We start from the raw sequence: 25,130 nt of genomic DNA, 5'->3' as shown, positions 1-25,130 counted from the left end.
CACTTAACACAAAATCATTGTACTCCATTAATAAATCACATCATTAAACTCTAAAGGAAACACATCATATAACTTTATTAAACTATCAAAGTGGATTTTCAAGCGATTCATGCCATACTTGCATTTTATTTAATTTTACACACTTTAATTATCAAATATAACTCAATTAACACATAAAAGTACAAGAAAAAATTCTCCCAGTTACCTCAAATCTTTGAGAGGTCAAAGGTTTCACCCCTCAAACACTCATTCCTAAAGCTTTCACAAAGCTTGAATGGTAGCAATATGATCACTCTACAATTAATCATAATATAATTAATTAATATTCCCTTTTTGGATAGTTTTCACTTGTAACTCAAATATTTTTTTTACTCTTAAGATTCAATCTATTCTCTTATAAGGGTACCCATAGGGTTTCTTAACTCTCTCTAACTCACATTAATTTCAATGAACTCTTAAATAACCATTAATGGAGCCACATTGCCCCAACCACCTCATTAATGGTGGATTTTCATTGATTCATGACCTCAACAATGAAAAATGCATAGAGCCATGAATGCTAGGTTTAAGTAGCTCAAACATCTTCCATTAACTATATTTAAGTCAATGAGTTTGGACCCATAACATTTATGGATCGAAAATCATCATTATCAACCAAACCCTAACTTTTCAACAAGAGGAAATGGAAGAAAAAGATATATTTAAGCTTGAAAAACATAACTATAATGTTTAAAAGCTTTAAAATACTCCAAATACTTTCAACCTCCAAGCCCTAGCAAAGTTCATTGCATTTCTTTCGTTTTCTCTATTATTTCTCTCTTCTTCTGCATTAAGTTTTGCATTTTTATTTCTACAGAAAAGTGACCATGCGCCACAGTACTTCAAAATACTTCAAATGCTTCCAAACTATAAGCCCTAGCAAAGCTCCTTACATTTCTTTCATTTTCTCTATTGTTTCTCTCTTCTTCTGCATCAAGTTTCGCATTCTTATTTCTGTAAAAAAGTGACTATGCACCACCATGAATGCACCATGCATCACGATGCATGACACAGAAAAGTCTTTCCTCAGGTGCATTAGCCCACATGTACTGCGGCGTTTGACACAGAACTTTACCCTTCAGATTTTCTTCCTCTCTCATATTTGAGTGACTCAATTTCACTTCGAACTTGCGTTTGAGGCTAAAATTACAACCAAACATACCCGTTAGACCTCTCTAGCCACACACCTCATTTAATAAACTTAATTACTCTAATCAGGCTTGATTAATCAGGTTTAAATTTTAAGGATGTTATAAAAACCATAGGGTTCCTTAGTGCAATAACCCAGAGGTAGATAAGGATGGCTTGGTAAAAAGGCATATTGATCATAGAAAATGGCACCTTTCACATATGACTGGTTTAGTTGGAGAAGAAATCATCAAGGCAATTCAACAAACTCCTCTTTCTAATCGAGATAGAGAAGATAAGATTATATGGAAGCCAGCGAGAAATGGAGTGTATATAGTGAAGGAGGGCTACCGGTTAACAAAATGGAGAGCTATACATGATTTAACTCCATACATCTACTATGATTCCAACAGACTTATAGTAGAAATTATGGCATACACCTACCATCCCTCCCGTCCAGCACTTCATTTGGAGACTTCTATCAAATACGGTTGCAACTTGTGAAGCTTTAGCCAAACAAAGAAGATAGAAAAAATATTTGCTAAGTGTGTCAGGCAGCTCCTAAAACGGTGGAACACTTGCTCTTTCTATGCCTATAGACTAGGTATGTTTGGTTTGGATGCACATTTTCTTTCAACTTTGATCCCTGCAAGGTCACTAGCTTTTTGAATGGGATGAATATTACTTCACTAAATAGTCCCCTTTTTGCTTATGATGTTGCACACTTATGCTAGTTATTGTGGCACATATGGAAGGCATGAAATGATTTTGTGTTTAACTAAGAAAATATGAATCCATTAGCAGTTATTCTAAATTTTAAGTTTGCTACCTTGGAGTTTTGGCTAGTTTGGGAGCAGAAATTGTTGTTGAGAGGGGAGAACATCCCTGTATAGACTCACACTTAGAGATTTCCACCAAAAGAATTTCTCTAGATAAATATGGATGGTGCATTTAAAACACATGCTAGTACTGCTTCAATTGGAATCATTTGTCGAGATGAGTAGGGCAAGTTTTTTTGGGCCTTTGTGGAAAATATCAAATCATTATATGTTTTATGACTAAGACTTTAGCACTTATGAAAGCCTTGATGCTAATTGTAGATCTCGGACATAATAAAGTAATTTTCAAAAGTGATTGCCAGACTCTAATCAAGTGTCTAAACGATCAAAGTCCTGAACCTTGTGATTGGACTTATAGGGGAATTGTCTTAAATTGTATAGACTTCCTTGCTTCCAATGTTGGATTTTCTGTTTCTTTCACTCACCGTGAAAGTAATAAGGCGGCTGATTTATTAGCTGCTGAGGCTTATAAAGATGTGTACCTAGTAGAGTGGGTGAAAACGTCGTCACCTTCTTTGTCTCATTGATTAGCAGAGGATGCCATGGAGGCTTCTTTGAATCTGAATGCTTCCTTAAGAACGACAACGCCATCGAGCATTGGTTAATTTGTCTCAATCTTATTGGCTCTTTTTGTTTGCTTTCAATTTGTTTCTTTGTTGTCTCCTTCTTATTGCTTTGTTTTTTAAACTGTATTTGATTACCCTGTTTATCCTGTTTTGGAGTTGGGATACCTTTGGGCCAAAAAAAAAAAAAAGAAGGAAGGATTTGGTGCTTCTCGCTCGCCAGCTAATCAAGCTGTGGATTTGTAATTCAACGTCAACGTTAGCAACAGTAATGAGCATGCCAGCTTGAACGCATAAGTCCACACTGAACAGTGAAACCTTTTTTATATTTATTTTTTTTTGTGCTGGCTCCCACAATACCCATATTGGATATCCACAATATTGGTTTCCTTCCTATTCAAATCATTCGACACTTTTTAAAAATATTCAGTGTTTTAAAATAAAAGATATTTTTTAAAAAAATTAAAATTTATTAAATATGTTTATTTTAACATTATTATTTTTGTCTCTATTTAATTTTTGTTCATATTTTTTTTAATATATTTTTAAAAGTTTATATTTTTATTTTAAAAAAATAAAGTTCTTAAATATGTTTAATTACATTTATTGATATGTGAAATTTCTCTAAAAATATTTTATAATTTAAAAATAAAATATTATTTTTTTACCAATATTTAATGAGGAAGTGAAAGGAAAAACCTTTGATAAAAAATAATAATAAATAATTTATAAATAGAATAAAAATATTATTTTCTTTCTACATTGTTGTCTGAGCTAAAATCCAAATTTTTTGGCCCAGGACCAACTAATATTTCTAGAAGAAAGGAATTACGCAAAGGTAATTTAGGAAAAATTACAGCAAATGACCCTAGAAAAGTGAAAAATAAACTAACAAGAATTATGTTTTATAGAAGGAGCTCGTATTTCAAAATATAACGAACCAATATTCAAATTTTTAAAAATAAAAATATTCATATATAGTACCTGATAATATTTCAAACAAGACTTAAACAAAAAAAAAGTGAAAAATGGAGTCATGAGAAAAACTATCTCCTTTGCCTATAAAATAGAAGCAAGGCATGATGCATCAAGCCCCAATCCAAAGTCACAACATATCAACCAGCACAAAGGCACATCTTTCACCTTTATAAATTGTTTTTACTAACCTTATTAATACCAATGCAAAAAAAATATAAAGAATAAAAGTATATATAATTTTAAATATATTTTTTTATAACAAATTCAAAAAGTAATATTATATTATTTTTTTTCTCTCATTAAAAATAATTTTAAAAATATTTTTTAAATATTATTTAAAAAGTCATAACATAATTTATAAATAAAATTAAATAAATTTTTTGAGTTGATAACATATGCATGCATCCATGGGAGAGTAGCGAGTCTCTTGCACTCAGAGGTACATTACGTTTTCCGTAATTTGTTCAAAATATTAACAGTACCTTGTCTGTTCCTGTTGTACAGTTCTTGCACTTTGCTCCATTTCTATTTCTATATTTTTAATCACTCAGCATCCAAGAAACTGTAGCAAAAGATCTCCAAAAATGACCATTTAATTTAAAAACCAGATATATTACAATTTTGTTGGAAGGATATAATCATCAATCTCTATAATTTTATAAATTTTATAAATTTTTATAATATTTTCTGTCTCTATAATTTTAAAAAAGTTAGAAGATATTTGTCTCTCAAATCCTTACAGTTTCAGTTTTTTCAGTGCTTTTAATTCGTATAAAAACTAAAAATATTAAAAAAATATATAAGGGACTAATTAAAAATAAAACTATATTGATGGATGAGTATGTTTTTCTTTTTTTTTTCCCTTTCCTTTTTGATCTGGGTTGTTCCACTAACATGAAGGCACGTCAAACACAAACCCTTCTAGAAGGAAGAAAAAATATATATGTATAGTACATGACTTTAGTGTGGATACATGATTTTAGTGTGGGTACTGGATGCCAAGCCGAGTAAAACGTGAACGAAGCCATGCATGGGTCCCTCTTTGATGTCGACGCAACAACGGAAATCCAATGATGAATGGCCCCACCCACCTGAGTCCAGATTATTCCACCCACATGCATATGTATAGTACTGAGTCCAGAATGTGATATATGATACATAAGGTATATCAAGCAAACAAATGACTGATTCTTTTCTTTTTTTTAAAAAAAAAAAGATGATTGAGCTTGTTTAAAATGTTTTTTTCCAATCAAGTAAGTGGTTCACCAAAAGTGGTTAGGTTCTTAGCCTTTAAGATGAAGTTTAAAAGTTTGGTTTCCAACTTAATATTTTAAGAGATGATACAATACTTTAATTTAACCAATTGTATAACTAAGATTTTGTTTGATATAATGGAAGGACTTTTAATGAAATTAAAATTAGAAGTAAAATTGAATTTTAATATAAAAGTATGTTTGATAAGAAGATATAATCCTGATATAATTTTAATAAATATAAATATTTAAAATATGAAAAGACTAAAGTGTCATTTTTTAAAATTAATGTTGCAAAACAAAAAATCCTTTCAGCTGCTTGAGTTTGTAAAGAACATCAAAATTTTTACGAGAGCATTTGTTAACTACATTAGATGCATTTTCAATTTTAATTTTTTTTTGAAGACAATATGTTTTATAGATTTTTCAATATGCTTATTAAAAATTTGAAAAGATGTTTATTTTTTATGTCAATTTTTTATATAAAGTCAAATCCAAGGTTAAATAAATTTACATATAATATTAACAAAATGTTACAAGAACATCAAGTCTTATTTGTGAGCCTCTCTTGCAACTGGGATCAAGGAAAATGAGAAACTCATTAGACATTTAACATTTGAATATTTTATCATCAATATATTTTGGGACAATCACAAACTCAATAAAGTGGGCCTTGGACACGCCGACAAATTAAACCACTCCGATTCATTTCTGTCTACACTTCAAGGCCAACTAAATAGATCCCACCTAGGGATAGCAAACCTTCCTCCCGCTGTTGTTTTTAAAAAATATTGGGCATGATTTAACATCAATAACATTGAAGATACTGTTAGCTAAAGATGTACATAAAAAAATATTATTTAAAAGATAACAACCTCTTAAATGGAGCTTAGCTTTTTTGGAGTATTAGTCTCACAACTGCCAGCTATTAAAATACTTTGGGCAACCAAAAAAAAAAAAACATTGAAGATGCCATGTATTAAATAATCAACATCAAATAGCTATACTTAATTGGACTTAAAAATGCTCGAATATAATTTAGTCAAATAGTTATATAAAAAAATAATAGTCATTATCAATATTCTTGTATCAACAAGAGTTAAGTTTAGTGAAATAAGTTAATCTTTTTTAATGTGATGAATCGAAGTTTGTATTTCTATTAAAAGAAGTATTTATATTTAATACTAGATAAAATTTTAAATATGATTGTTTTCAATAAAAAAAAAACCTATAAATATTAGCAGCCGCATTATTCATAAGCCATGATATGAACATAGATAGCATCTCATGTGGCATCTTACATGGTAACTAAGTGGAGTCATACATGACAACAGAGTTTCAAGTGGCATTTACAATCAACAAGATTGGGCCCTACGTGCTTAACATGAGAATTCATGAACGTGAATAATATTTAAAATACTCTTAATGAGTTTAAAGAAAACTTGCTTGGAGTTACAAAAGGCATCACCTGAAGAGTAATCCATTTAGAATTCATTTATGTCTATTTATTTATTTTATCTAGGTTTTTGGTTTTTTATAAAGCCTAGGGCCAAAGATATATTAATGTGTCCTTTATTTGAGTCATTAGGTATCTAACAACGAGTTTAAGACTTAAATGTGTCAATTGGGTTTTTTTTAGCAAGTTTGAGTTCCAAATATAGTAATTTGGATTTGAATTAAAAACTCAAATTAAATTATATCATCTTTACAATCTTTTAAGTTAAGGTTTCAAATTGGGGGTATCAAACCCACTCTTTATGCAAACATTATTTCCATATCAATAGGGGCGGAACCAACTTCCAATCCACTGGGTGAATGCTTAGTAAAAAAAAATGACATAACATTTAACTAAAGGTATTACAAATTATATAATAATATGTGAAAGGTTAGCTTGTCTTTTTTTGACAAAGAAAGCTTAACCCTTCTCTCCTTCATGTTATTAAAATCATCTACAAAAGATTTTATATCAAACTCTTTAGCAATTCTATTTTCAATATACAAAAGCAAAGAATTAGAAAGGTATCCCTCGTCCATCTTGCTGTAAAGCATGGTCTTAATAGTGGTCATAGCTAAAAAAAGATTGCTCTATTATAGCTGTAAAAATTGAAAGAGTGAAAATCAAAATCACAACTCTATATACAAGAGGATAGATTTTTAATTTTCTTGTTTTCCCCAACTATTGACATAAATCAGAAATGGTAACGAATGTTCGAAAATCAGGAAGTTGTTGGACATGGCCAAAATGCATAATTTGTATCTTTAATTGTAGCATTTCATGTGCTAAAAAATCCTATGAATAGAGCTTTTCTATCATCTTGCAAATATCATTAATTCTAAACAATACGTGTATTTTTCTCAAATCCAAAACTAAGCTAAGAATAAGCAACTCCATTGCATCATCATTGAATTTGTTATTCAATTCTTGCAACTAAGAGTCTATCAATGCATTGAAAATATCAATTTTATAATGATACCCTATTGTAAATTCATCTTGTTAATGATGAGCCCTTCCTCTTTTACCAATATAATGAACATCAAAATGAAGAATAGGAATATTAACTAATTTACAAAAAAATTTTACCTTCACAACTAACTCTTTTCATCCATCATTTCTTAATTTTTGAATAAGAAGCTTAATAGATGAAACGAGATGCATTGCATTCATCATCTTTTGATATTGAAGTTGTAAAGCTTGATAAAGCAAATTAGAAATCTCTAAAATTTCTTTCATAAGATGCATGATGAAAACAAACTTAAAGGAAGTTAGCATCTCATAAGCTGCATTTGCATTTGCACATTAAGCAGTAGTAGTTAATTCCATCCTCAATTATATTCATCAAAACTTCACATGTAACACTAAACATTTTTATCAAGCTAGAAATAGATTTCAAATGAAAACTCCAACGAGTATCCCCAACCCTTTATAAAGAATTAATTTGATTAAGCTTTTATCCACTTTCAAGCTCATTAAGCTTAAGCAAATAGGCAATATTTTCAACAAGAGCATCTTTTAATTTATCATTGTGCTTACAAGAGGCACCAACAATATTAACAATAGTACTCAATGAAGAAAAAATTGATGGACATGAATAACTTCTTTAGATGCAGCAACCATTGCTAATTGTAAACGATATGCCATACAATGTACACAATATGCATAGGGGCATTTATTTGAAATCAAAGCTTGTAATCTATTCCATTCTCCATGCATGTTACTTGCACCATCATAGCCTTATCCTCTAAATGACAAGCCCAAAAATATTTAATGTCAATGTGGTGGTATTTTCAATATGAACAAGCTCAAAAAGCGCTCTTATACACATCCGCTTTTATCAACAATTATAAAGAATTTTGCATTTCCAATTTCTTTACAAATGACATTTTTCACTTTTTTTGCCATCACATGCAATTTTTTTTTTGTATTTTTAGTAATCTATATAATGCATTTTATGGAGCATTTTCTAGAACATTTGTGACCTTATAATTGTAAGAATGAAAACTTAGAAGTTCCAAAAAATTGTCACAGTTAATTGATGTTTCAAACTCATTATGGCCTCTAAAAGTACACCACTTACACACTTCATTTGAAGCTTTCAAACGAAGTCTATTTTCTATAATTTCTTGAGATGTGTAAGTTTCAAACCTATGAGCAATATGAATATATTGATTTATGAGATCTTCACATGCTTTTTTTATTGTTTGATATGGAGAATTATGATCTTTTTCAATATCTGCCAAAAATGTACAATTTCTCTCGCCCCTCACCCTTTTCCAAGATTGAAATCCATTAACTATAAATTCATCTAATCCAAAAGGTTCATTTTGAGATTGAAATAAATAACAAGGTAGACAAAATGCAGCATATACACTAGGAGAATATTCTAGCCATGATGGAAACAATTTAAACCATGATGCTTGGAAACTATGAGAATATTTTTCTTTAGATTTTGGATACTTTGAACACAAATATTGATAAGGATCGACTTTAATATAAGCTCTCCAAACTTCATCGCGCATGTCAACAAGATATTTTCATATTTGTCTCTTCAATCCCGGATCATGTTGTAATGAGTGATATCAAAATTTTCATTGGTCTGGATTCTTAAAATTTTTGAAGGAGGATGTTTAGGAAGTAGCTCCTTAATAGAAGCTTGGGGTTCAATTTCTAGCAAAGAACTTGATCCTCCATCATGTTGTTGTGAACTTTCAGCATTTTTTTTTAAAGTATGAATGTAGTGTCTTTTTCATCTAAAAAATTTAAAAAAAACTAATAAGAAGCTAACAAATAAGCATTTTTTTTTAAATTCGAGAAATATAGATTAAAACATATAAATATAAGCAGTGACAAGAAACACAAACTTATAAATTAAAATACCAAAACAATACAAAATTACAAATAACCATCTCATTCTCATATAAATCCAAATTTCAAAACATATATAATTTTTCATGTTTGTAATTTAGCAATTGCATTTGGAATTCTCAATCCCATAAGTCATGGCCTAATGGCCATAATCATTTGAAATATGAACGTGTGTCAAGCGTGAGTACCTAATGCGTGTTAGTGTTGACTTGTAGTGAAGTGTGACCTTTTGGTTTTTGCTATGCATCATCCCCGTCCATTCTCTGTTAAATTGATTTTGGGATTTGGGAGAAAATCAGAGAAAGAGACAAAAAATCATTCATCAACATTACATCATCAAAATATCAAAGAGAAACTCAAACGAAAACACAGACGCCGAACTCGAAACTCCAATCTCCAAAGGTCGAACTGAACAGGGGTTTGGCCATTTAGGAAGTGCTGAAGTTGAAGTGAGAAACATAACTTTGCTTTGCAGTCGCCCATGCTTATAAGGTCATCACTGCTCCTGGACTTGGACGGGAACGGGGACCCCGGTGCGTAGGAGCTTCAAGCTTTGCACTTGGCACTGGCAGCTTGCGAAAAAGACGAAAGAAGCGAGAGCAGAGAGTGAGAGAGCTGACAGCTTATCAGACACTCTTCCCAAATTAAAAAAGTTGAATCATTTATTTAAATTAAATCAGTCTTATTTATTTTTAAGTTGGGTTAATTGTTTGGGGCTAGGCCATATATTTATTTAAGTTGGGCTGGATTAAATTACATTATGAGAGTAAGAGTATAAAATCATATGATAATAAAAAAATTTGGAGGCCTGGAAATTATCTCCCAACATACATACTTCCCATACCTTACAAATAAAAAAAAAAATTCTGGGGGGCCTCAACCCATAAGGTAGTTCCGTCCCTGCATATCAAGTTGTATATAATAACAAATTATTTTTCGAATTTTTTATGAAGCACTTGGCCTCACCTAATTGGGAAGGACAATTGTAATTACTATTTGATAGATTAGTTTCATTATAGTTAAGTGGAGGCACTGTGAAAGGCTTCATCAAATCATTGTTCTTTATCGATCCATAGGAAAAGAAATTAAGGTTCATCTTTGAAATAACAAGGCTCAGATTCGTCAGTAAAATGAAAGAAGGCTAATAGAAAGTTTCTTCTCAATGAAGCTGATTCAGCAAGCATAAACACAAGAAACTTCAATAATTTTCAGGAATAAAATTGCACGAATTTGATTGTAAGTCCACAGCTTCATCATGTGCAGAATCAATTCTACTGAGCTAAACAAACAACAATGCTAAAAGGAAGAGTCAGAATTTCAATGTATTTTGGCAGGTAGAGTTAATAGTCTTGTTCTTGATGAACACAGATATATCACAGTTGCTCAAGCTTGTGGCTTCCTTCTTGAAGAGCTTCAAGATCTTAACTTCACCTTGTAAAGTGTTGGATGATGTTAAATTCACAACCCCACTATTGAAATCATCAAGAAAATTCTTATTCTTCAACAATTCATCCACCTGCAAAGTCAAACTTGTTCTCACGTTCAGCTCTCCATGATCTGGAACTGTGTCTCCATTGATTGGAGCTTCACCTACCAAATTCCCTCGATAGTTAACAGAAGCTGTACTGTCCTGGTAAGTAAAGCTTCCATGGTTTCGATTCTTCACTGTGGCCACTATGCCTAATGTCACATTGAGTTCTATAACAGGGAAAAATACAGAATCCAACCTTTCAAGCTTCACTGGTTGTATGATGATTATGGGGTCTTTAGGCTTGAAGACTGTGAGGAACAAGACGACCAGTGTCACCAGCAGGAGAATTATAACAATGGTTGTCACTGCACAACATATTTTTTGGCCTCTGGAACACCGTATTACACAAGCCATTGTGATTTTATGAATTGGGTGCTGGAGAATTCTAGAGAAGTATTGAGTTAAATACAGAGGTGATGCTGATGATGCACAATTTTGGGAGGATCTTATATGAATGTTTTGGACAAGCTGTAGCTGTTATTGTAGTTGCAGACACAGGTAAAAAATTTGGATTTTCTGTGGAATTGAGGGGTTTAGTTATTTAGATTATAATGATCAGAAATTTGGTTGTGATATTTAATTTGTAAATGGAGATGAAAACTAGGGATGAAGAAGACGGCTGCAGGCATTGGGCGTTGTCCTCTTCTTGTTTTTGCAGCTACATGGCTTCTGTTCTTCAAAGCCGAAGGTCTAGAATTTTTTGGAGAAATGACCGATCTTGTAAAGGTATTAATGACGATTAGAGATCTTGAATTATTGAAATGTTATAAAAGGATCTTGGTTTTTGCTTGCAGATGAAAAATAATTAACAATTATTAAAATAACTAATTTAAATAATTGTGAATTTAAATAATATTATTGTGAATCAATGGGAAGTCAATTATAAATGGATGGATAGTTCTATAAATTTAAGAATAGTCATTTATAAATTTTTAAAAGATATATTGAATTTATAAAACTTATACATTTTTTATAACCTAACTTTTAACTTTCAAAATATGTTTTTTATTTCGGTATGAAAAATGAGATGAAAGTGCTTTTATAAATGTATTTTGAGAAACTTGTTGAATGTATATTTGGCTTTTTGCTTAACTTGATATTCCCAAGCTTTTGAAACGTGCTTTTTTAGATGTGATCCCCCTAATTTTTTTGATATGGCCATGCTACCATTGATTTTTATACAAAAAGAAATTGTGGGTAAGTTTTTGAGACCACGTGGTGGATTTTTATACAAAAACAAAATGCAAGTAAGCTTTTGAAATGTTTGTTAATATATATTGAACTATCTATATAATTTTTTTCCCTAACATATCAAATTTTATATTTTTATCCAAATTATTTGACATATAAAATTTTATGTTATTTAAAATTTATATCACATATTTTTCAATCATTTTTTATAAGAAACATTTGTATAACAAAAATTACAAATCATAAAAATTAATGTCATTTTTTATAATTGTATATTTAAAATAAATTTTTATTATATGTAATTCAAACAACTTTTAGCTTTTTAAACTAGTTTTTGAAAAAAAAAATGTATTAAAATATAAATTTTATTACAACAACTGATTTTTACTAAATTGACTTTTTTCAGTTGTAAATAAATAAATAATCTCATGGATTGCTGTATCACTTGTGATTCAAGGATAATCAATTGTAAACTTAAAGAATGTTACTTGTAAATATATAAAATATCAGTTGTAAATGAATATAAATAATAATTATAAATCAATAATTTAGAAGCCTTATATCATGTTTCTGAATATCTAACTTTCTAAAACTTTACAAGTGATTTTTCTTAAATTTGTAAGTGACCACGTAGTGTATATTTATGAAACTATCTATCAATTTACAATTAACTTTCTAATATTCACAAGTTATCTTCTTTAAATTAATAACTTTCTTTAAATTTATGAGTGACTTTTTATTGATTATTTTAATAATTAAAAATATTTTAATTACAAATAAAGACCATATTCTTTTTATAGCATTTCAGTATTTCAAGACCTTTAATTGTCATTAATTTCTTTAAAAGGTTCTTAATTGTCATTTTTCTTTTTCTTTTTAATCTTTTGGACAAATTTTATCTCACAGAGTACTTGGGTTTGATGAATAAATTGTACTATTTTTAGCTCATTGGAAATAATGCAATTTGCTCAACTTTGACCACCCACTTTAATCCACAATCCAATCTTATAAATATTTTATCTAATGATTTTTTAAAATTTTATTCCTTATATTATGACTCATGTATGCTTGTATTAGCTATGCTTATTTTAAATTTGTATTATCAAACAGGAAGGTTGAAAAGACTAAACCATCATAAACCAAAATAAGCTTAAAAAGAACGTTTCTAAATCCATCTAATCTTGCTCAAGATTAAACACATCAAACGGTTCAGGCGAAACAGTTGCTAAATGTTACTTGTTACTTTATTATGTATTAATTGAGATTCCATATTTGGCATGAAATTTAAAAACAAAAAAAGGGTAAACGGAAATGGAAGCAAAACTGCAACTCAATAGCATATGACCAGTGTAGTCTCGTAGAAATAATAACTTATGGCAAGGTAAACAAAGCTCTTACTACAGAAAGACAACCAACTTAATAATAAATTTTTTTCATCAATTTCGGGGATTCAACAATCCTGTTAAAGCTCCAGCTTGTGGGAATTAATTCCAAACTAATACACATCACACATACAACAAATGTTCACATAAAAATACCATAGAAACTAGACTCTCAAATTCCATCCTACGAAGAAGACACCAGGGATCAGAGAATTTGCTCGGTGCATGCATATTGCAGGTGTGAATACATTAGAAGGCAGATATTTAGCTTTCCAGGTGGACCCCATTTAGATCTCATAAGTCATAAGTATTTCTCTGCCACATATGGCACATGAAATACTAGCAAGCTGACTTTGTTACATGAGCATCTCTCACTGATTATCAAGTCTGTTCTTTTTCAATCTGCAAAAATTTACCATCAATACAGTACAATAAAAAACTCTCACATTCCCATGATCCTAGATCAGCAAAGCATTCTTCTTCACCATTCTTTTTGGTTTTTCCTCTTTAAATTGGCAAGGATTTACAGAAATTAATGGAAGATTTTGTCTGGTTTCTAACTTGCATGAACAAGGTCTTGAATTCTGCCATTCACTTTGCTGTCACTGAATCTTGTTCCTGGCTAGACTTGTACAACCGGTGGTGGTGTTTCCATCTCATTATATGCACTTGTTGTCGGTTTTGCAGTTCTTGAATGCTTTGAGGAGGAGGAAGATGAAGTTAGAGAGGATTTAGCAGAACCCAACTTGGCCTTTTTCCGCTTGTGCTTTTTAGGAACACGAGGATGCTCGTGAGATTGATGGTCTTTGAACTTGCTCGATGATGATTGGCTTGAATCTGCATTATCTGGTCCAAGAGATCATGTAATGAGTGGTACGTTATTAATAGTACAGTGAAGTAACTCAAGAAGAAATCAGTGACATTCAGCCTTGAACAAATTGTTTTAAACAGTTTTATAGGATGGAACTCTTCTGTTCTAATTCATATGTAAGAAGGATCAACAGGGAAGGGGATACTCTCCTCTTAAAGAAAAGTAAAGTAGGTTATAGCTTTTATATATATGTATATGTGTTCATATTTTTTTACATCAGAAAGCTGAATCCTGTATAAAAGCACAAACTTAACCTTAGCATTAAGAACTACCTTACTAAATTACCCATACTTGACTATATGGTTCATGAAACATGAGATTCAAGTACATACACATCGTTTAAATTTACTAGCACAGAATAATCCAATTCTTCGCCAACGAGAGGCAGTGATTTGCAGCTTTTGACATGGTTAGATGAGGTGGATAACAAGTCATCTTATGCATCTTAGACAGCCACATATAGGCTGTAGACACATGATTTCAGATATGATATTTGTTCGTCCCACTAACATCTTACCAAAGGTGATGTGAGCGAAGTAAACCTTACAGAACTGGGTGATACTTTTGTTATCATAGGTCTATGTGGTCATGTTGAGCAAACTCATCACATGGGAAGCCACAGACCTGAGGTAGGGTTTGACATAAACCAAAATAAGATTTTGATGTGGACCCCACTAGATACCTTTTATATCAGTGAAGTCAAGTCAAGGGAGGCAGTAGATTCCCCTCCTTGGGAAATTGTTTGTCACGTGAAAGAACAGTCAAACTCTCTTCCTAGTTCTTACTATGGAGACAGAGAATCAGATATTTATCAAGTACATTTCCCCGTTCTACTAAATGACATGTGATCCGCCCTTTCTCGTAACTATTCAGATTAGGGAGACTGCACTGTTCCACATGAACACAGATTATTATTATTAATGGCACCACATTTTTCAAAGGTTTAATTACTTAATCTTGGTGTGATCACATGCCTCGCACCATATTTGTTTTCACGCATCACTCTATTGTCGTCTCTGCTTTATTTAGATGACAAATAGTTGGTCACTTTGCAAAAATTTCAAAGAACAGAGGAACCATAGAGATCCAATTTCATTTGAACTAAAGTCTCATTTGGTTGCAGCACAAGAAAGGCACTCGCTTTTTATCGTACAAAAATTGAAATATGCAATATTCAATTGTACCTTTGTTATCCTTACTTACTGGTAACTAATTTTTTATTAGTTTTTTTTTTTTTACATTGAGTAATGAGATGTATTTCTCAGCTAAAAATTACTTCCTTTTTTTTCATTCTTATAATTTGATGCCATTTTCTATGTACTAACTGGACCAAGACAAAAGTTTGTGAAAAGCCCAAAAAAAACATTTGGTCAACAAAGAAGCTTATTATATTTATAGCATACCTCGAGGGGGCATGATGGTGGTAGATAAAGGATTAGGATCTCTCCGATCATCCAAATTACCAAGGGATGTTGAGAAATCAGGAGCTGTTTTAAATTCAGACATCTGCATAAGGAGGGGGGAAAAAAAGCCCAACAAAGGAACAGACAATATGATGAGACATTGCAATACCAGGGAACAATGATTTCAAACGAAGAAATTGAAAAAAGTGTACAAATCATATTCTTATCAGCTCCTCCTTTGTCCTTACCCAAGTGGGTCCACTCCCTGAGGGGCCATCCCATCCTATGTGAGCCACATGCTTAACGTCTGTAGGGTACCCTATTTCAATCTCGCGCTCCTTCACAACTACAACATCAACAAGAACACTACTATTAAAAAGGGCAAAAAAAAAAAAGGAGTTTTAAGAATTTGAAATCCTCTGTATTTATTGAGAATTTGGTTGTGCGGATTTCAGAAACAGTAAAAACAGAATGTACGTATGGTACATCATTCAGATGGGAATGAGTTTCAGACATCTTTCTCACTTTGAGGCGGACAATCTCAACTTCTGTTTAAAAAAAAAAAAAATCGAACAGTACAAATCCGAGAGTTTGAGTTTTGAAGTGTACCAAAGATTTGGGTGATGTATTTGAGACTTTTATAGATCCCTTTCATCTTGGTTGACATGGTGGAAATGAGAAGCTCTGAAATGGGAAGAAGCAGAGACCAAAAGTTTCTCAACAGATATTGCTTTTGCCTGCAAGGAAAATGTGTGCATTTTCAGCTAAGAATTCATTGTATGCGATTCAGGAACATCTCTTTCCCTCTAAATGACTATCACTACAGAAATATTGCGCATTAATGTGCATATCTTACTTTCAAACGACAATATTCTGAAAACAGGGGTAAGAGATTTTGGGGGAATAATATACCAATACCTGAAGAGGATAACAACAATGTTGCGAGAAAAAACTCAGAGAGGAAAAGACTTCTCCTGAAACCATTGTTTCTGGGCTCCATTCGTCATCATTCTGAAACAAACTTGCAGGGAAGTGCTGACACATGCAAAGCCTGCGTCTTATGCTGAAAATCTTGGCAGAAAAATCAAAGGGAAACGAGTAAGAGGAAGAGGAAGGCACATATATCAAAATAGAGGAAGAACGAAGGCAAGAACAAACGGGTTTATGAAAAGATAAGATTTTTATGAGTGGGTAGGAGGGAGAGAAGAGAGGGGTTGAAAGAGGAGAAAAACAGAAGGTGGGTATCCATGAAACTTGAAAAATGAAGCAGAGAGAATCGGAAGGGACGAGTAAATATTAATGGCTTGAAAGAAGAGAGTTAGTTTTACGAAGAGGTGCCTCTAAGGTCATGTTTGGTTGTTGGGGCGAGTAACATGAGGCTGTTACTTCAGATAAAGGCCATCTAAGCTTCTAAGCAATTGGTGGAGGCCTCTGAAATTTCGGACACGGTCAATTAATATTTTCTAACAGCGTTATTTGATTTTTTTTTTAATATTTTATATTTGTCGAGGTCTCTCTTCAAACTTATTTTGGGACATTAAAAAATAATTTTATTTTTTTCTGTGACAGATGGATTCAGATTCACAATCTCTCTCTCTCTCTCTTTTTTTTTTTGGCCAACTGATTCACAATCTCATGTCAAGCTTCAATATCATTGTGTTTTTTGTTTTTAATATGATGATAAAAATGATTTAATGACTTTCACTATAATAAAAAATACAGGACAAATGCCAAAAAAAAATTGCTGCATGGAAATAGAATAAAGAAAAAATGATGATTAGGTCCTAAAATATTAAATTAATGATAGTTAAGTTTTTAATAATTTTTTTAAAATATATTAAAAATATCAATCTAAATAATTACAAATTCAACAGTTTTAATTGTAAATAAGTATTTAAACATTAAATGTAACTCTTAAATTATAATAAAAATTTATTTATAACTGTTTAAATTTATATTTACAATTCAATTTTTAGAAAATTTTGACTGTCATCAATTTAATCTTTTAAAATTTAACTATCATTTTTTCTAAAATAAACGAACAATATATATATATGCGCGCGCGCGCAATAAGGGTATATATTTATTATGTTAAAGTAGAATAAAGGTATATGCAATACATGTTAAAATAAATATTTTAAATTTTTCATCAGAAAAATAAACATTTTTAATGGAGTTGGCAAAATAAATAAACTATATTGTGTTGATTCATGACTCGTGTGTGTATCGATGTTAAAAAAAAAAATCTATGACATTTTTAAATAACAAAAGCATTACTTATAATTTAAAAAACATTAAAGAGAACACTTTATGTTTTTCTAGAGTATCATCCCCTCCAATCCAATTCTTTTTATAAGACCATGTTTACTAATTTCATGAAGTTAAAGAAATTAGTTAAGTGTAAGTTTTTTTACAACTTTCCAAAATTATCCTTTAATTAATATATTTTATTTTATTGGGGAAAGAGGAGATTGAAAAAAAAATTGAAAACCACTAAAAAACTATTAATTAAACTAAAAGTGAGAGAGACAACAGCTTTTTTTTAATGAGTTTCAAATGTTTATTATATTTTATAAATGTTCTTAATGACACTAAATGGGTATGGTCTTATTTATATAATATAAGATAAGATTAAAGGGAGTATAACCAATTGTAAATACAAAATAAACATATTCCTTCATTAAAATATGTTCCTTGATGATTGGTTCCGTTGAACAAAATTAAGAGAAAAATACGTTTTGTTTCATTAAATTAAAACCTACTATAGATTTCTTTTTTAATTTCTGGTGCCAAATCATTATTTATTTTGCCACTTAAACAGTTTAACAATAATATCTGACTGGATGGATTCATATTCGTGTAACAAATTCATGTCTGGTGGGGAAGATATATATCAGCACCAACCCTGCATTAATGTGAGCTTTGGATTCTGTCTCTGTTTCTTTGTCTAGGTTGCCACTATCCCCCTCTAATAATAATAATATTTTTTAAAGTTTTACTTGATTTAAAATAAAAGACATTTTGTATTTTTGATATTTTTTAACTATACACTTCATAAAAAAAATCTATGATATTTTTAAATAACAAAAGCATTACTTATAATTTAACAAAACATTAAAAGAGAACAATTTATGTTTCTCTAGAGCATCTCTCCCTCCAATCCAATTCTTTTTATAAGATCACGTTTACTATTTTTAAGAAGTTAAAGAAATTAGTTAAAATTATTTAAAAGTAAATTTTTTACAACTTTCCAAAATTATCCTTTAATTAAAACTGTCATTATTAAAGCATTTTATATATAATGTTTAAAAAGAGTACAGTTGAAAAAAATATACAGTTTTAAAATGTTGAAGTTTATTTAAACTAACTTTTGTTTGAGAAAAGGTTGCCAATACAATGTCAAGGGCCTAAGTAAATAGCTTCAATCATTAATTATAAAATTTATGGAGCTAGTATATTATTCAAAATATACATACAACTTATTTTTTAAATTCCATATAACACAAGTTCACATCTTGTTATATAATATGATATTTTTTTTATCTATTTATACAAAGAGAGATGATTTATTTTTGTCTTATTTTTAAGTCATATTATTAATTTTTATTATAATTTTTTTACTCTCTATTAAATGAGAATTTAATATATTAGAATAATTTATTAATAAGACTAAATTAAAGGAGTACCTAGATCACTTTTTGCTGCTGGCCCATAGATTCAAAGCTGCAGATAAATAATCACTTCTCTGGAAAGTTCATTCAATGATTCTGCTACTCATAAACTCAAAGCACAAGTATAGATCTTTACCATCAAACTTGGATTGACTACAAAGCTTTCCCACATTTGTATCAGTTTACTTATTTATTTTTTTGGGGGTAATTTTTCATAAAGTGAAGGAGAAACTGTACATGAAAAATCCAAAAGATTTTAAAAGCGAGCTTAGCTGGTGAAAGCTTTGAAGTTGCTTATAATATATATAGAGAAGAATAGTGGCAGGTAAAAGTAGAGAATCCAAAAGGATTGCCCAAGAGGCACAGAATTAATTCATGAGATTGAGCCATTGAAAGCAAAGCAAAGATGATTGATTAGTTTGAATAAGTTGTGATATGATGATATCTGTGAAGGCAAATAATTTCAGGATATAAAATTGGTTGACATTTTTAGAGTGCAAGCGTCGGCATGAATGATTCTTGTTGTTCATCAGATTCACCAAGTCACTTGCCTCTTCATTGTGCTCCATCACATTCCTTTTGCTTTGTTGGCATTTTTCATAAAATTGGTTGGAAGCACGTTTCTATTCCAGTTGTGCATTACAATGAATCAGAGCCCTATATTGCTGTATACTCTTCCCTCTCATATTTATAAATAACTTTTTAAATTTATTGATTATGTCTAGAAAATTTAATAAATTTTTCACTTTATCTTAATTAAATATACATATTTTCATAATTTATTTTCTTCAACCAACATGAAGGGTAAAAAGAACAACTTGTGATAAAAAAAATTAATAACATTTTATATTTATAAATAATAATAATAAAAACTATTATCTCTCTATCTTATTAATAAAAATGGAGAAAGTATATTAATATTACAAATACTTTTATACTAGCAAAATAAGAGAATTTATGACACTAGTATAATTAAATGTGAAAAAAAAATATATTATTGAAGTATATGTATTTAATATGGATAGAGTTGAAAAATTATTAAATTTTTAAACAGAGTTAACAAATTTTAAATTTTTTTTAATTTTAATAAAATATATTTAAAATGTCTTATAAATAAAAGCAATGAGTATAATATATCCTTATATTGCCTTAGCCAACACTCCTCTTTTTCATTACTAAGACAACTAATATAGATGCACTCTAAAATGATACAGATGCACCTGTCTTTTTTTTTTTTTAAACAATACCTTTTTGATTTAAATTTCTCCTTTTGAAATTCCGATCCAAATTATTAGGGTTTAAGGCATCTCTCTAAGGAGTTGTTTGGTTAGAGGAGAAGGATTTTGCCCTCCCCCGCACCCCCATTTGGCTTGAAAAACTGAAGGGGAGGGGAGTCCCCTCTAAGTTGGAGGGATTGGAAGGGGAGAAGTAAAACTATTCATATCTTGATCAATATACCCTTCATGATAAATTGAAAAAATACATATACACTTTTTTAGTACCTCAACACTAATAAAATAAGAGTGAAGTTATTTATATCTAATTATTTTTCTTCTTCTCTCCTCCTAAACCAAATAAGATAACATCAAACCCCTCTCCTCCTCTCAAACCAAACACACTCTAAAGCTTGAATTTTTTTTCTGTAAAATTCAACTTAATTATAAAATATTCAAGAAAATTTAAAATTCAAATTTCACATTTATTTTTTCCTTTTCCTTTTGAAGAAACTGAAGTCCCCTGGTTTGGGCCTTCTTGGGCCACAAAAATATCTTGAGGAGGCTCCTCACCTACGGTAAAAATGAAAAGTGGCATTCATTAAAACATGAAAAATGACGTGATATTTTGGTTTCAAATTATTGGAGTTGCCCTTACCACTTTGAAAATATCCAAAAAAAAAAAATAACATTTTTTAAGGATCATTCTCATTTATCATCATCCATGCGCTCTGAAATAATCATAGTTACTTTCACCATATTATATTTTATTTGCCCATTTTATTCTTCTATAATATAATGTTTAATTTCCTGGTTTATGTATTTTCTTCTTCATGGTCTATCTGTTTTTTATGGGTTACAATTATTAATCACCTTTTAAAAGAAAACATGAAGATTGTGTCAACAAGTGCATTGAAGAGAAACATTAGAGATCCGAATCCACGTGACTCGCATGGGAATTGAAATAAAAGGCTTCATGAAAAAGCTCCAATGCACCAACAATTATCCTCTTGCTGAAATTAGTGGAATTCTGGAAGGTCTCACGAGTCACGCCATGGGTTATCAAATCAGAAGTGATATTGGCTACTGACTTAGATGAAGCTATAAACTATATTAAAAGGGATAGCAAGATTGGGCTTAAGAACGAGACATTGGATGAAAAGGGGAAAAAAATAGATGTTAGTATCATCCAACTTGAGGAGAAAGAGGGACAAGAGCGAAACACATGCATGGCTATGACCCCAAGCACGCACATTCATATTGATCATGACGTCATTGTAGTCAGCATATTATATTGAAGATGATATCCAGGTCACCTGTTTACATGCTCAATTCTGGGGGAAAGCGACCCAGATTCACAGAAAGCTTTGAAGTGAATCCAAATAAGTAATTAGGATGCAGAAATGCCTTCCCCAATCCCCATCGTTTCACTGAAAGCTAATGAAGGTACACACAGGCTCATACTTAAGGACGAGGTTGCTTAGGCTTCGAAGACAGGAAGGAAAGTTCCATTTTACCATACAAGATCAATTTTGCATCAGTCAGAGCTGTAATAAGTGGTTAGGTTTTAATGATTTAAGGATAAAGAGATTGAGGAATGTGATGCAAATGCTGGTTCTTGCATTAGCGGGGGATCCTCCTAGAAGGAAAAGAGTGCGAATTTGAAAGCACAGGTGGGGAGGGGGTGATGGTGATACTGGTAAGCATGCTATTCGCAGGCTTCATAGTTTATTGTTTAGGAGCTAATGACATCTACTTATCATTAAGAGTAATTCAACATCATATAAGCATTAAACTTGCAAGGAAAATGTAACATAATAATCTAGAACTGAAAGGAATTAATAAAAAGGGAGTAATTCAATGATTTAATTCCTGAATTATCTCTCTCCTCATATATTAGTTTCCAATTTACGAAACTGAATTGTTTACTCCATAAAGTACAAATATGGAAGCTAAACACTTGCAGGCAAAAGAATCAACATTCACCACACTGAAACCAACAGGCTTTAGCCTTTAACCCGCTTCTTAGCTCCAGACTTTCAGGATTAAATTGAATCAAGTTAAATGAACATTCACAATGATTTTTCTCCTACAATCGCTATCAGCTAAGCTAGTGCCATACTGGGGAGATATTAATACAAAATACTCTTCAAAAGCTGCTGTAAAAGGTGGTTTGCATCCTACCTAGCTGTTTCAGCTTCATTTGCAGTTAGCCTATTTATTTCTCAGATAATTTTGATTGGGACTACCTAGCCTAATGGGTGCTTTTTTTTTTTTTTTTTTTGGGTCCCTCTTAGCTGCTTAGTCTTATAATCTCGCAGTTTCAATGAATTTGTTCCTAACATTTTGCGTCTACCACTCTACCTAGTTGTACACTTGTTCTAGTCACTTTGGTGTGTTCAATGTACGCATAAATTGATTAATTGAAGAGCCTAAACTCTCAGTTCATATAAACCCTTCAGAATATGTTGAAAGTAAAAACCACATTCTAACCCCTCATCAGTTTACTCAGTTTCTTTCTTCCCAGCTTCTAAAAGAAGTTCATTGCCAAAAAAAATAAAGAGCCTAATTTTATGAAAAGCCTTTCAATAAACTAAAGTTCACATAGATTTCATTACAATTGGCAGAGATAACTTAAGATCCTAAAGATTAATATATCTGGGTCAAAAGCATGTGAATTCAACATAACCATTTTAAAAGGATAGTCCTATTGCAAAACCAACACAAAATCACATAGAAATGAAAACGGATTCAGAGTATGACTGTCCAAAACTTACAGCTATATCAGGTTGACCATCTAAAACAGAAACTAACAAAGAAATGTCATCTATCACTAACACGTCCATACATAATGGGTTCAGATTATAATCAGAACGTATGCAGAGGTGAAATTTCCTAATACTTGAAACTTTAGGTAAAATTTGCCCCTCAAAAGAGTGACAAGTAACAAATACCTTCTGACAAGATTAAAATTAAAGGTTTGTAATCAACTTCAAAGGAAACAGAAGAAATTAAAATTAAAACCTCTCTTATACGATTACCAACTTGAAGGCCAATATCCGTGGATGCCATAACCGGTCTTCCAGTTATCCAAGTTGACAACCTTCTTCACAGCCCAAAAAGAAACTAACAGTGCAAAAATCATAAACACCCTTTGCACATTAACATTCCTCACCTTCACAAGAACATGTGACATAAATGCCATCAACAAACCCACAATGGTGTACAAGAATCCAACTGCAAAACCCTCTGCTCCAAGTTGCATTCCCGATCCCTGGTAAAAGAATATAAGCTTCGACGGATCATTACGGTCCAACAAAAACATCGGCATCTTCCTTATGATGTTATGCATCGCACCCGAGACGCTGAAGAAGTAGACGAACACAGCACCCAACAACCAGAACTTCCGGTCATGAACCATAGTCTGACCAGCCAGGATCTTCTTCACTATAAAGGGTAAAATAATCAGGAACCCGAGTCCAATCAAAATCAATTGGCCCCTCGAGAATAACGGAGGCCGATGGATCGGACCTACAACAAGCTTCGTCTTCGATTCCAGAAATTCGGCCATGGACTCAGCGAGCCTGGAGAAATCTCCCTGGTCCATCTGATCTGACTCTTTGGGGCCTTGATGAGGCGCAATAAGGCGGATGTGAGGTAAGGCATTGATGCCAAAAAGAGCGAAACTAGACTGCGATTCTTTGAATTCAATGTCGCAGAAGAACAATTTCCCGTGAGATGGGGACGAAGGGTCTTTGTTGTTGGCTATGTAAGAAGAAGCGATGAGTGCGAATTCGCTGCGAAGCTCCTTGAGACGAAGCTCTGCTTTCTCGTGGAGCTGTGCGGCGTCAAAGAAGATAACAATCCAATAGGGTCTTGGGGTTTTGACTGAGGTAAGGTATCGAGAGACAGATTGGTCGTTGAGGTGAATTAGACCAGATTGGGATCTGGATTGCAGCGCGAGAAGCTCGCTGACTCGGTCATCACCGGATTCCGAGGAGACAGTGCTGGAAATGAGGGACAAGAGACAAGTGACTAGCAAGAGAAATGGAGGTTTCGGAATGTTAGTCATGGCTGTCTACGATTTCGGGGGTTTCACCGAGGGAGAGGGAGGGTTTCGACGGTGAAGACTGAAGACAGTGTAATGAAGACGACGGAGAAGACTTTGACAGATTCATTTCACTGAGTCTTGGCTGACTTCCAATCAGTTACCGCCACGTAAGCAAAAGATGTGTTGCACTGACCAATCCTTTTCTTCCATGGTGGACAATTCACGAATCTTTTACAGCCCTTCTGTTTTAAGGAAAAAACTTTTAACTAAGTTATTTTTTTCAAAAAAAAATCCCAATCAAGCAAGGGTACAAGGTTCATTGACAGTTTAGGAAACAAAGGCAATGGTCTGATCTCTTAAATATTATATTAGAGTTTGATTTCTTAAAAAATTAATCTCATGACTGTTGTTGGATGTAAAGAGATCTTGGACAACCAAAAAATTTAATTAGCAAACAAAATTCACAACTATTTTGTAAGGAACTTCAGAATATAATTCTCCGGCCCTTTTTGCGTAAGGTTTAAATTGATTTAAATAGTCTCGATTAATCTACATCATATACTTACATATTTTAATTTTATGCCATGAATGTATATGTTCAAAGCTTTTCTAATTTTCTTCACCACAACTTGTTTGGTGCCTCATCATTGTCT

At 31.7% G+C, this 25,130-nt stretch overlaps 3 protein-coding genes across 3 annotated transcripts; all 3 read right to left on the bottom strand.

Moving 5' to 3' along the window:
- Positions 1–10,472: 10,472 nt before the first annotated feature.
- LOC129293133 (late embryogenesis abundant protein At1g64065-like) lies at positions 10,473–11,048 on the bottom strand. Its single transcript, XM_054930937.1, has one exon. It carries the CDS (start codon positions 11,046–11,048, stop codon positions 10,473–10,475), a length of 576 nt encoding a protein of 191 aa, XP_054786912.1.
- A 2,299-nt stretch (positions 11,049–13,347) lies between these two features.
- Positions 13,348–16,924, bottom strand: LOC129293628 (CRIB domain-containing protein RIC10-like). Its single transcript, XM_054931688.1, has 5 exons — positions 16,460–16,924; positions 16,151–16,278; positions 15,790–15,887; positions 15,542–15,644; positions 13,348–14,113 (listed from the first exon to the last, which is right to left on the bottom strand). Exons 2-5 carry the CDS (start codon positions 16,206–16,208, stop codon positions 13,890–13,892), a joined length of 483 nt encoding a protein of 160 aa, XP_054787663.1. The 5' UTR covers positions 16,209–16,278; positions 16,460–16,924; the 3' UTR covers positions 13,348–13,889.
- A 6,216-nt stretch (positions 16,925–23,140) lies between these two features.
- LOC129293442 (probable dolichyl-diphosphooligosaccharide--protein glycosyltransferase subunit 3B) lies at positions 23,141–24,570 on the bottom strand. Its single transcript, XM_054931420.1, has one exon. The coding sequence runs from the start codon at positions 24,496–24,498 to the stop codon at positions 23,464–23,466; it is 1,035 nt and encodes a 344-aa protein (XP_054787395.1). The 5' UTR covers positions 24,499–24,570; the 3' UTR covers positions 23,141–23,463.
- Between the last annotated feature and the right edge of the window lie 560 nt (positions 24,571–25,130).

The sequence above is a fragment of the Prosopis cineraria genome, unplaced genomic scaffold (assembly GCF_029017545.1).
Source record: "Prosopis cineraria cultivar Desert tree isolate PC_DT_omini unplaced genomic scaffold, ASM2901754v1 PC14, whole genome shotgun sequence".
Lineage (NCBI taxonomy): Eukaryota > Viridiplantae > Streptophyta > Magnoliopsida > Fabales > Fabaceae > Prosopis > Prosopis cineraria.
Note: the sequence above shows the minus strand (reverse complement) of the source record. Positions and strands in the feature narration are given on the sequence as shown.

Bases quoted from the DNA above. Each gene is read 5' to 3' on its own strand.
- LOC129293133 (XM_054930937.1), bottom strand. From the start codon at position 11,048: ATGGCTTGTGTAATACGGTGTTCCAGAGGCCAAAAAATATGTTGTGCA.
- LOC129293628 (XM_054931688.1), bottom strand. From the start codon at position 16,208: ATGTCAACCAAGATGAAAGGGATCTATAAAAGTCTCAAATACATCACC. The intron at 15,888-16,150 runs GTACACTTCAAA...TTGATGTTGTAG, and splicing joins ATACATCACCCAAATCTTTG to TTGTGAAGGAGCGCGAGATT. The intron at 15,645-15,789 runs GTAAGGACAAAG...CTCCTTATGCAG, and splicing joins CAGGGAGTGGACCCACTTGG to ATGTCTGAATTTAAAACAGC.
- LOC129293442 (XM_054931420.1), bottom strand. From the start codon at position 24,498: ATGACTAACATTCCGAAACCTCCATTTCTCTTGCTAGTCACTTGTCTC.